This window comes from Rhinatrema bivittatum, chromosome 6 (assembly GCF_901001135.1).
Source record: "Rhinatrema bivittatum chromosome 6, aRhiBiv1.1, whole genome shotgun sequence".
In the NCBI taxonomy this organism is placed as follows: domain Eukaryota; kingdom Metazoa; phylum Chordata; class Amphibia; order Gymnophiona; family Rhinatrematidae; genus Rhinatrema; species Rhinatrema bivittatum.
Genome location: NC_042620.1, coordinates 273,414,639 through 273,427,650, shown reverse-complemented (window position 1 = coordinate 273,427,650; position 13,012 = coordinate 273,414,639). Strand labels below are relative to the sequence as shown.

At 48.4% G+C, this 13,012-nt stretch overlaps 1 protein-coding gene across 1 annotated transcript in view; it reads right to left on the bottom strand.

Moving 5' to 3' along the window:
* Window positions 1-13,012, bottom strand: part of MED12 (mediator complex subunit 12) — a 573,790-nt gene that overhangs the window by 424,010 nt on the left and 136,768 nt on the right. Inside the window, exons 10-11 of the mRNA XM_029607961.1 lie at window positions 10,571-10,707; window positions 1,712-1,843 (exon numbers count right to left, since the gene is read on the bottom strand). Coding sequence (XP_029463821.1) covers window positions 1,712-1,843; window positions 10,571-10,707 — 269 coding nt within the window. The remainder of the gene's footprint in view (window positions 1-1,711; window positions 1,844-10,570; window positions 10,708-13,012) is intronic.

Sequence of the window (13,012 nt, the reverse complement as noted above, 5' to 3'; positions counted from 1 at the left end):
GAATTGCTGACATCGTATCATCAGAGACAGAGAGAACACCAACCAGAAGAAAGAAGAAATTCTGCATCTCAGTGCTGTTCTCTGGAAGCAAATTCTCCCCATTGAATTTCTAGCTTGGCCAGTTAGTAAAAATTTGAATAGTAAGTATCTAATGCAGAAGCAGGGATATATGAGCCTGGAAATTATATTCTGTTTTACTCTCTATTTCCCTTAAAGATCCCGTGATAACAACATGATTAAATATACAAATATTAATTGCATTATGTAGTTCATTAGATAATATTAAACTTTTGTAGACGTGAAATATATCTTTTAATTATCTTATTCATTTTAATAAGTTTGGTGTTAGATGCCATCTAACGTCCAAAGAAAATATAGCAAGTAATTTTAAACCATTTCAATAAAAGACATATTACAATTTGATTCTTGAGTTATTAAAAATTAAACATCTACACTGCCACCCAACACTAGTGAAGATGTTGGCATGGCACTGATGAGCGCCTGCAAGAAACCAAGCTGCAGATCAAGGAGCAACAGTGCCGGTCCTTGTGTAGTTGGTGCGCCAACACACCAAAGCCCTTCTTCATGGGGAGCTGGACTCATTTTTCCAACTCCTCCTTGAAGATTGCCAGCACAGCTATAAAAAAGGCCTAAAGAATTGACATAATGCCTCAGCTGCAAATATGTAAAGAAGTGCTTATTACTCAAGGAATACTTTCCCCCTGCAATTTATTTTATTTAAAATCTTTTCTATACCGTCGTTCAGTATATTACCGTCACAATGGTTTACATAGAGGCACATATAGTAAATTGTACATGTATCTGTTCCTATTAGTAGTGGAGGTGTCTTATAAGCTTGGTAACAGTTTCATAATAAAGGCTATATGTTCAGTGTTGTTTAATCTGACCTGTGACTACAATAAAGACTGTTAGTTTATAAATTCAATTAAGGGTGTAGTAAACAAACCATGACGTACATACATATAGTGTACTAGTGCTGTATAAAGATTTTGTGTGTACAGCTTTCAGCGTTTCTCTCTTTCTCGCTCTCGTTGTGAAAAGGTTTCTCTAAAGAGCCATGTCTTTAAGCTCTTTTTGAATGTCTTGAAATCTCTCAATTGCTGAAAGGATAACAGAACTCTATCATTCTCTGTCATGTGCAAAGCTGCATGATCCCCACTCCCATTCAGTCACAAAAGGCCTTCAACTGATCCCTAACCTCAAAATCCAAGTTATCCCACAGGGAGATAAATGAGGCGGCAGGGTAGCTGACCCCATGTGCAGCAAAATCCATTTTCATGCCTGGCAAAAAGGAGCCACAAACCAGCTCCTCCAAAGTGTAGCCTGTACTGGTATTTAATATTCATTTATTCACACTCGCCACTGATCGGTCCCCTTCACTGACAGCTGTCCCCATTCAGAACTCGAGTTGTTGGCTTATACAAGTCATTCAAATTCTAGCAGCTGCCACAGAATCTACCCTGGAGCTGCTGAGAGCAGAGGCTATGATTGTTACCTCCTGATCTCTGTCACTACCCTGCCCAGATGGGTGAAAGTGCAGCCCTAATACTATTCCGACTTAAGCACAGAATTTCTATCCCTACAGATTTTTTCAGTTCTTTTGGTTCCTTTTTTACACTGTTGTTTTTAAATATAGTACAACTCCTTCTCCAGAATGGAATTTTTCCGGCCCAGTGTCAGTGGGACTCACCTCTGCTTCAATCTCTGCCTGTCGTTTCTCCAGCAGCTTGGCCACTACCATGGCTCTATGGCGTCCCGACCTCTTGTAGCTGACAGCCCATTCACACAGCAGTGCAACCACAGCATCGTCATCAGGGGACAGCTGCAGGAAGAAAGCAGTGGCTTAGTGGTTAAAGCAGGGACTAAGAACCAGGGAAGTCATGGTTAAATTCATATTTCTCCCACTGACTCTACCTAGTGACCCTGGACAAGTTATTTGACCCTCCATTGCCCTAGATACAAACTTGTGCAGGAAAATACCTGCTGTACCAGAATGTAAAGGAAAATTAGTTTCTTACCTGATAATTTTCGCTCCTGTAGTACCAAGGATCAGTCCAGGACACCTGGGTTGTGACTCCGCACCAGTAGATGGAGACAGAGCAAGATCTGTCAGACTCAGCCATATATGGCAATGTGCCTGCCACAGCCCCTCAGTCTTACGTAATGTCAAAGTAGAGAACAAAACCATGAAACTAGCTAGACAACCCAACTTTAGATGGGGAGCAATTCAAGAACCCCAACTGGAACAGAACTCCCCAAACCGAGGGAGCGAACAAGTAACCGGATTAGGAAATCAAAGAACGAGCGGACTCTCCGTTACTTTAGAGCAGCAACTCAGGCGGGATCCTGGACTGATCCTTGGTACTACAGGAACGAAAATTATCAGGTAAGAAACTAATTTTCCTTTCCCTGTACGTACCAGGATCAGTCCAGGACACCTGGGATGTACCAGAGCCAACTTACCGAGGGTGGGAAGCAGAGAGTCCCGCTCGGAGTACCCTCTCTCCAAACCCCCCGGACTCAGCAGTCTGAACATCCAACCGGTAATGTCTAATGAAGGTATGTAACGACCTCCAAGTAGCCGCCCTGCAAATCTCGAGGCGACACCTGAGACGATTCCGCCCAAGACGCAGCGTGGGATCGTGTCGAGTGAGCCCTGAGACCCACGGGAACAGGCTTTCCCCGCACTAAGTATGCTGAGCCAATGGCCTCCTTGAACCAACGGGCGATCGTCGCCCGGGAAGCTGCGGCCCCTCTCTTGGGACCAGAGAACAGAACAAAGAGATGATCTGTCACTCGAAAAGGATTGGTGACCTCCAGATAGCGAAGGAGGGACCTCCGCACATCCAGCTTCCGTAATTCCTTCAATTTCGGGTCCGAGGAATCTCCTACCGGAAACACGGGAAGCTCAATTGACTGATTTAAATGAAACGCCGACACCACTTTTGGCAAAAAGGAAGGGACTGTGCGCAAGGAGACTTCCGAGTCGGAAATGCGCAAGAATGGCTCCCTACAGGACAACGCTTGCAACTCCGAAACCCACCGTGCCGGCGGCCCCGGGGAATGAACTTCGCGGGACCGCAGGTCAACTAGAGAGCGTTGTGGAGGGAGGAGGGGGAAGTGTGGGGAGAGGCTGGACCACCAGCATGCACCCTCGGACGAAATTTCGACGACAAAACACGCTGAGGTAACCTACAACTTAATAAACAAAGAAAAAACACTTACCCCAGCCGAACACAAAAACGGGAGAGAAGAAAAGAAAGAGAAAAAGGCTTGTAAGCAAGCCCCGGTGAGGTAAAAAACCGTCACTCCACCCGTAAGTTTTGTCAAAGAAAAAAAATTTTTTTTTTTTTTTTTTAAACTTTCCAATTAAAGAAATTAGAGACAAAATATATATCTTTTACTTGATCCCTTCAAGGGCTCAAACGGTGCCGCGCAGAAGGAGGAGATTCCAAGACGGGCACGGATGATGTAATGGAGGACGGAGATGTTTCGCCCCCCGAAGAAAACGGGAGATATCCGGATGCAGGGCGAGGGAGGATCCACGAACCTTACCTCGCAAGCAACCAAGGGCCGCAACCTGCACTCGGAGGGAACTGCACGCTAGTCCTTTGGCAAGACCAGCCTGAAGAAACGCCAGGATCTCGGGTCCACCGCGCATCACGCACCATTCCTCAAAGACCGCCCAGACTCGGACATAAGCCAAGGACGTAGACTGCTTTCTGGACCTCAACAGCGTGGACACCACCACATCCGAGTAACCTTTTTTCTTCAACCGATTCCTCTCAACAGCCATGCCGTGAGACAAAAGTGATCCGCATCCTCCAAACAGACGGGGCCTTGGCGGAGGAGCCCCGCCAACCCCTGAAGGCGAAGGGGAGCATCCACTGATAACTGAATGAGGTCCGCGAACCACGGCCGCCGCGGCCACTCCGGCGCCACCAAGATCACGTTGGACGGATGCAACTCTATGCGCCGAAGGATCTTGCCTATCATCGGCCATGGGGGAAACACATACAGCAACTCGTCCGTCGGCCAGGGAAGCACCAACGCATCGACTCCCTCAGCTCCTCTCTCCCGACGCCGACTGTAAAATCACGGAGCCTTCGCGTTGTGCCATGTGGCCATCAGATCCATGTGAGGCACTCCCCACTTTTCGCAGATGAGGAGAAACGCCTCGTCTGCCAGCTCCCACTCTCCGGGGTCCAGATGATGACGGCTGAGAAAATCCGCCTGGACGTTGTCGACCCCGGCAATGTGAGACGCTGCAATGTTGTTGAGATGTTGTTCCGCCCAGGATATCAAGAGTTGCGCCTCTTCCGCCACCAGTGGACTCCGTGTCCCGCCTTGGCGATTGATGTAGGCCACGGTGGTCGCATTGTCCGATAACACTCGGACCGCCTTTCCCCGTATCAGCGGCAGAAAGGACTAGCGCCAGGCGAGCCGCTCTGGTCTCTAGCCTGTTGATGGACCATTGCGATTGAGCGTAAGACCACCGGCCCTGTACGGACTTGCCCAGGCAGACTGCTCCCCAACCGGAGAGGCTGGCATCCGTAGTTACCACCGTCCAGTTGGGAACCAGGAGGGACACTCCACAAGTCATATGGTCCAGATCCAACCACCAGTGAAGACTGGACCTGGCCTGGGCCGTGAGTGGAAGCGGTAGGTGGAACTCTTCTGACACCGGCTTCCATCGGGAAAGTAAGGCTGATTGTAATGGCCGTAGATGAGCAAAAGCCCAGGGAACCAACGCGAGCGTTGACGCCATAGAGCCCAGAACCGTTAGATAATCGGAAACCAGCGGTAGTCGAAGAGATAGTAACCGTCTCACTTGACACTGCAGCTTGCGCACACGTTCTCCGGACAGGAACACTTTGCCCTGTCTTGTGTCGAACAGGGCACCCAGGTACTCCAAGGACTGGGTGGGGACGACCTGACTCTTGTTGAAGTTGACGACCCAGCCCAGGGACTGCAAAAGATGGAGGACTCTGGCGACCGTCTGACGACATCGATCCTTGGACTTGGCCCGGATCAGCCAATCGTCCAGGTAGGGGTGCACCAGGAAACCCTCCCGTCGAAGCTGAGCTGCCACTACCACCATCACCTTCGTGAACGTGCGAGGAGCCGTTGCGAGGCCGAAGGGGAGAGCTCGGAATTGATAATGTCTGCCCAGAATGCAAAACCAGAGGAACCGTTGAAAGAACGGCTGGATGCCTACGTGGAGGTACGCTTCCGTGAGATCCAGAGAGGCCAGGAACTCGCCTGGACGCACCGAGGCAATCACCGACCGAATTGTTTCCATTTTGAAGTGTGGGGTGCGAAGACATCTGTTTACCCCTTTCAGATCCAAAATTGGCCTTGACGTGCCGTCCTTCTTTGGCACGATGAAGTAAATGGAGTAACGGCCCTTGCCTCGCTTTCCAGGCGCCGCAGGGTTTCTTGCACTGCCGTCCCTTTCTTTGGGCACTTGCAGGGTGACACCAGAAATTTGTCTGCCGGAGTCCGTGCAAAATCTAACGCGTAGCCGTGTCTTATGATGCTGAGGACCCACTGATCCGACGTTATTTTGGCCCATTCCTCGAAGAACAACGTCAACCGCGCCCCTACGTTAGGAACGATGGCCCGAGGTTGACGCGAGGGATGGACCAACTGTATTTCATTGGGAAGCCTTGGGCCCCGAGCCCGACGGGGCACCCCCTTGTCTACCGAATCTCTTCCCACGAAAGGACTGCTGCCACTGAGACCGAGAAGACGACGACCGGTAGGAAGGCCCGGTAGACCTCTGGGGGCGCGATCTTCTGTTTCCCCGAAAACACGCCCTGCTAGGGAAGGAGGACCGAGTTCTGGACCTGTCCTCAGGCAGTTTAAAAGCCCTGTTCTCCCCCAGGGAAATCATTAAATCATCCAACTCCTTGCCAAACAACAACTTCCCCTTGAACGGTAGCGCACCGAGGTGAGCCTTGGAGGATCCATCCGCCGCCCAATTGCGAAGCCAAAGAAGGCGGCGTGCCGAGACGGCCGACACCATGGACCTAGCAGATGTACGAAGGAGATCGTGGAGGGCATCTGCTCCATAGGCTATCGCCGCCTCCAGCCGGTCTGCCTGCGTGGCTTCCTCCACTGACAGATCTGCATTCGCCTGGAGGACCTGGGCCCAGCGCAGACTAGCCCTCATGGCGAAGTTGCTACAGATGGCGGCACGGACTCCCAATGCTGACACCTCAAAAATCTTTTTAAGCTGTACCTCCAGCTTCCTATCCTGAATGTCTCTGAGAGCCGTGGCCCCCATAACCGGGATCGTCGACCGCTTCATCACTGCCGACACCACCGCGTCCACCTTGGGGAGCCGTAGGAGCTCCAGGACGTCCTCTGGCAGCGGGTAGAGCTTATCCATGGCCTTGCTGACCTTCAGACCTAACTCCGGTGTATCTCATTCGCGAAACAGGATATCCGATGACGAAAAATGGAATGGGAAGGCCACTGCTGGACCAGTGAGACCTAAGAGCACTGGGTCCATGTTGGCTCCTGGCCGGGAAATTACTGGTGGGGGCTCCACCCCCAGCTCCTGAAGGATGGCCGGGATAAGAGGGGACAGCTCCTCTCTCCGGAACAGCCGAACCACTTTCGGGTCATCCCCGTCGACGGCTTGTGTTCCTTTGCCCGCTCCGGGCTGGGCGGAACCATCCCCTGCTGTCCCTTCGGCCCCCCCCCCCCCCCCCGGGGGCTCTTCGGGCAAATCCACCTCCTCCTGCGAGGAGGACTCGGTGTCCGTCTCCTGAGGGACTCCTCTCGGCAGCCGCGTCCTCCTGAGTGGCGCTGGGGAAAGGCCTGGGGCCTCCTTGGTCTTCCTCTTCTTAGTTTTGCCTGCCCCTTCCGCAGGAACAATTTTCTCCGCCCTGCGCCTGCGTCTCTTATGCTTAAGAACTTTGCGCAGCAACAGGGCAAAATTGGAGGAAAATGAGGACCCAGAGTCCGAAGAATCTTCACCCGCACTGGCCTGCACAGGGGACTCAGCGCCCCCCCCCGGGGCGTCCCCTCCCGATGGCCTTCTCTGTGGAGAAAGCGCGGGAGGCATGGCGCTAGGCCCGGCAGCCTCCCGCGCGATTTCGCGGGCTATCCCTAAAATGGCCGCCACTCCCGCGCTAATCGGGAAGGGGTCAGCAGGCCTCTCAGAAACTGCAGCAACGCGCGGCGGCGAACGAGCTGAGCGGGAACGGCTCCCCCGACTCGTCCCGGACGGGCCCTCTCCACCCGAGACGCAAGAAGAACAGATTCCGTCCCTAGAAAGCCGCGCACTCGCCGAGCCGCATGACCGGCAAACCGACCCCCGCGGCATCTCGCACAAACGCGGCAAGAACACAGAAAATAAAACTGAAGAAAAAAATTAGATTCGGCCCCCCCGTCCAGCCGCTCCCCCCGAGAAGGAGCGCAAAGAAACGGAGAGCCGACAGAAATAAAATAAACACACCGGAGAGCCCGGTGTCACCCCCGACGCTGCCACTAGTTCAGCCGGGCCCTCAGCCCTGGCAGCGGCCTCAACCAGGGGGGGGGGGATGGTCCCCTCAGAACCTTCAAACCCCCCTGGGAGGCAGGACGGACCGGATTCCTTCAAACTTTCCAAACTAAAATAAATTTCTTAAAACTCAAAACTAATCAACACTAAGAAAAGAATCAACAACCACCCTGACTGACTAAAAAAGACCCAGGGCGGGAAGAGGCTGTGACTGCACCTGCACCATCTACTGGAGACAGAGTAAGACTGAAGGGCTGTGGCAGGCACATTGCCATATATGGCTGAGTCCGACAGATCTTGCTCTGTCTCCATCTACTGGTGCGGAGTCACAACCCAGGTGTCCTGGACTGATCCTGGTACGTACAGGGAACTCACTTTAGGCTCATTAAACAGGGCACGAACACTGCCTTCTTCAACATACAGAAAGCTATTTTGCACAAGCACTTTAAAGCAGCAGAGTTCAGGCTTGCTGCTTTATATCAGAGAGCCTACAATTGCAGGGTTTGCTAAGTACCTGGGATGCCATAATCCAACAGAGATGTATGTGATGGGGAGCAAAATACTATCGTGCACGGACCAGGAAAGGGACCTTCGGGTGATTGTGTCTGGTAATCTGAAGGCAATGAATCAAAGTGACAAATTGATAGCTAAAGCCAGAAAAATACTCGGCTGCATAGAAAGAGGAATAACCAGCAGGGAAGTGATAACGCCGTTGTACAGGTCCTTGGTGAGGCCTCACCTGGAGTACTATGTTCCGTTTTGGAGACCATATCTCAAAATGGGTAGTCACAGAATGGAAACGGTCTAGAGGAAGAGGACCAAAAAGTGTAGGGTCTGTTTCAGAAGACCTAAGAGGAGGCTGAAGGACCTAAATAATATTTATTTATTTAACATTTTTTATATACCGAAATTCTAGCAACAATGTTGCTAATCATTTCGGTTTACATATAACATTGGAGTGACTTAAAATGCGAGTCTTACATGGAACAGGAAAATGAACTTGGAGACAATTGAATAAATACTAATAACAAATAACATTAAAACAACAACAGTAGTAATATTACCCTGGAGGAGAGAAAGTGCAGATCTTCAGATATCTGACAGGTATTAATGATGCACAAACTTCAAACGTTTTCTGTTGGATATGAAACAGTAGAACTAGGGGTCACAATATGAAACTCCAGAGGGGACAATTCAGAACCTATATCAGGGAAACCCACAGATTCCAGGGGCCTAAAAATATCTCCATTTTATTAAGATGAGCACAACGAACTTTGGGAGTCATCTGATCACACATCTGACACCCTCGGACATCGTGCAATGCCCCCAGACAGAGGATGCAGACCTCATGTGGATCATTGATGGACATGGTCCTCGAGCACTGGGGCACCAATGAAAAACAGATGACACCTTTAAAGTAAGCCAGCGAACGGTCAACGGCCAGCAGCCATCCGGGAGCGACACACCGGGAATAGACCAAAAAGAAGACAGAAGTAGTAAAAAAATACCTACCGCGCCGGGAAAAGCACCGACCGGAGAAGGGGGACCCGACTTAGGACAGGTTAAAAAAAAAAAGCTATTTTTAAGCACAAGAGACACTTGAAGAGCAGAGCGCCAAAAACCGCAAGGCAATTATCACTGTGGGGAAAAAAAAAAAAAAGGGTCTGAAGGGGGGACCTTGCATGGACGCACAGATAATGGCATGCTGGGCGTACTCAGTGTGCCAGTCAAAGTTCTAGAAACTTTGACAAAAGGTTTCCATGCCAGGCTCCATCTGATGATGTCACCCATCCATGTAGACTACCATCTTGCTTGTCCTAGGAGAATAAGGACTATAATACTTGTGACTTTCTTTTGGGGGAAAGGATTTAAGTGATTCTTTAAAGATTGCTACCTCTACCTCTCCATTTGTTTATTCTAACAATATATATTAAAAGGTTGGAGTATGTGCTCTGAGCCCATGCCTCTGTTAGACAGAATGCCAGCGAATTCCTCATTTAGTAGGTCATATATAATCATCTATTCTATTAGCCAATCTGTACCACTGCTTCAAGTATAAGTTTTTATACAAAGTGTTCTATAAAAGAAATGAAATAATATGGATATACTTCTGATCAGGGACTCAGCTGGATGGAAAAATTAAGAGAAGTATTTTGGTGAACCATGATCTGACTGCTTCCTAAGGACTAGAGAATGGATTTTTGGGAACTTACTGGCCTTTGCTACGTAACTTAGGGCTTACCTATCTCAGGCCAAGAATATTACAAATTGAGGAAGCATCAGGATGTTGTATACAAAAAATGTGTAGTGAAGTACAACTTGAAATCTGTGATAGATATAAACAGGAGGAGGAATAGTTTAGGCATATTTGAGGACACCTGTGAAGAAGCAAGCCCTTGACAGGAGAGACCAGACTCCACAAATATAGTTGCAAGATTCTGGAGGTGCACATGAAGGGGGGGCTCAAATGGACACATCCCTTCAGTGACCCACTAATGGAAGACCCAACTTCAGGTCTACCCTTAGTGGATGTTGGCGGCCTAGGGGTGGGGCCTTGATCGCAGGTCTGATAGGTCAGGTGGGAGTGGCTGCAAGCATGCAGAGGGAAACTCAGGAGTTTTGGCTGCACAGTTGTGGCCCCTTGCTGTGGTCCCCTGCTGCTTCCTGGAACTCAGCTTTTCTCTTTCTCCCCTCAGGATGTGCCAGGATGGCATTAGAAACAGGTATAGGAAAACCACCATGAAAAAAAAAAAAGAGACACCAATAAAGTAATACAATAAGTATTAATTACAAGAACAAAATTATACCTAAAACAATAGATGACAAAAATAAAATAGTAAAATACTTCAACATCAAAACCTACAACTAATTCAACATCATTTTAAAATGGCAGGTGACTATTCTCACAGCTAAGGGGCACCCTCCCCATCACTCCTCTCTTCTCACTCGCTGGAGGACAGAGAACCCCACTTCTCTTCATCACTTTTACACAGTAATTCACTCTGTTCCTTAGCACCTGATCACACCTTCTCTTACCTCATGACCATCCTTGCTTGGCCCCAGTCCAAATATCCTGTTATACAGAGAATCCAGGGAGTTGCTGAAATCAGATCGCTCAAAGCTATGGCTGTCAAGAACTTCAAGGGTGTGCAGCACTCGTCCAATTGTGAATCCTACAGAATTATGAGGGCATAGAATTGCACCACAGAAACCAAAGAACAAAAAATGAGACACAACGAGGAGGAACGGGTTGAGAGGCAGCAAGGAAAGCGAGGAGGACAGAGAAAGGCAGAGAGACTGACTTAACATTTTTTAATAAAAATAGATTCAAAGTATTTAGAAAAGTCCAATGTTTTAAATGTCATATTTAAGCATGAATTAAAAGCTTTCTAAACTACATCTCAGACAATTTGTAAAAAAAAAAATTGTTTAAATTTTCTACATTACAAACCTAGCATACCTCAGACTCACCAGTCTGACAGAAACCTTTTGTTTTAATTAGTAAATAATACCCTTAATTCCAGGTTAATGCGAGACACTACCAACATTTGGAAAAACAAGAACGTTATTTATGCCCAAGTCACTTGTTCTGTTGCCCTGACATTTCAGCTAGTCATTTTTCTTGCTCTGGAACCACAGAAGATGCTGGCTTAAAATCAAGTCATAGCCCAGAATGGCATATATTATAGCAATTTTCAAAAGTTGCTATAATATATGCCATTGAATTATCCACAGGATCTACCCATGTAAGTGCATTTTACATGGGTAAATGGCTTTTGAAAATTGCTACAATTGTAGTTACTTTTACTCACGTAAATCCTTTTGAAAATTACCCCCTTAGATTTTAAGCCCTCTGAGGCAGGAAAATTCCTACTGTTCCCAACTGTAACTTGCCTTGAGCATGGGTATGGAAAGATGAATAATTACATCTAAATTTCAAATCTAGATGTGCCCGTGTTATCACAAGAGACACTGGTGGCTCTCCCACACCACCAGCTTTAATTGTCTGTGGTTACATGCATAATCCTAAAAAGAGAAAGACATGCATGCACACAGCATGCAGATAATTGCTGCTGGTTTTGTTCCTCCAATCATTACCCCACTATCTATATGGCTTTTCTGGCACTGAAGATGAAATAAAAGAAAATTATTCCTTACCTGCTAATTTTCGTTCCTGTAATACCATGGATCATTCCAGACGATGGGTTATGTTCCCTGTCCAGCAGATGGAGTCAGAACAGATTTCTGGGGGGAGGTGCTACATTACCTCACCACCCACGTCAGCATCCCCAGTATCTAGCCTAGCAAAGCCAAGCCCAAGAGGAAGAGAGGGATCAAGTAACTGTATTGAAGTAAACATTAAAATTTAATTGTTAAAGAACCAGAATGATAACTTCAACAGAGAAACTTGCTAACACATAAATATTGAACAAAACAACTCTGAGTGCTAGAAGGAGCAGAAAAATGAGAAGAGCACAGTCGAGCAGAGATAGCCCACCCTAATTAAAACTTTCAATAGTAACGGGAGGGTGTCTGGAATGATCCATGGTATTACAGGAACGAAAATTAGCAGGTAAGGAATAATTTTCTTTTCCCTGTACATACCAGGATCATTCCAGACGATGGGATGTACCCAAGCTTCCCTCCTATGGGCGGGCCGTGGATAGCCCTGCTCGGATGACTCGATCCCCAAAAGAACCGTCTGATGGTGCGGAAACATCCAGACGATAATGCCTTGCGAAAGTATAGAGAGACTTCCACGTCGCCGCTCTGCAAATCTCCTGGACTGAAACAGAGCTAGACTCTGCCCATGACGCCGCCTGTGAGCGAACGGAATGGGCCTTAACCCCCAAAGGAGGTTGCTTACCAACCCCAATATAAGTCGAAGCAATTGTCCCCTTCAGCCAGCGAGCGATAGACGTTTTGGATGCCATGTGACCCTTCCTGGGACCCGACCAGAGAACGAAGAGATGGTCGGAAAGACGAAACTCATTGGTAACTTCCAAATAACGCAACAGGCATCGCTTTACATCCAAAAGACGTAAATCCCTGGGTTCGTTTAATTTGAAGGAAGGCAACTCAACTGACTGATTGAGGTGGAAGGCCGAAACCACTTTAGGAAGAAAAGATGGAACCGTGCGGAGGGACACACCGTCATCTGAAAAACGGAGATACGGTTCTCGACAGGATAGCGCCTGTAGTTCTGAAATGCGTCGCGCTGAACAGATTGCCACCAAGAAGATAGTTTTAAAAGTCAGATCCTTAAGAGAGGAAAATCTTAAGGGTTCAAAAGGTGAACCGCTAAGTGCTCGTAAAACTAAGTTCAGATTCCAGGACGGACAAGGAGGACGTAACGGAGGCTTCAAGTGACGCACCCCTCTAAGGAAACGACCCACATCTGGATGAGAGGAGAGACGCGATCCCTCGCCACTATATAAGAGGGCGCCCAAAGCCGCGACCTGTACTCGAAGTGAGTTG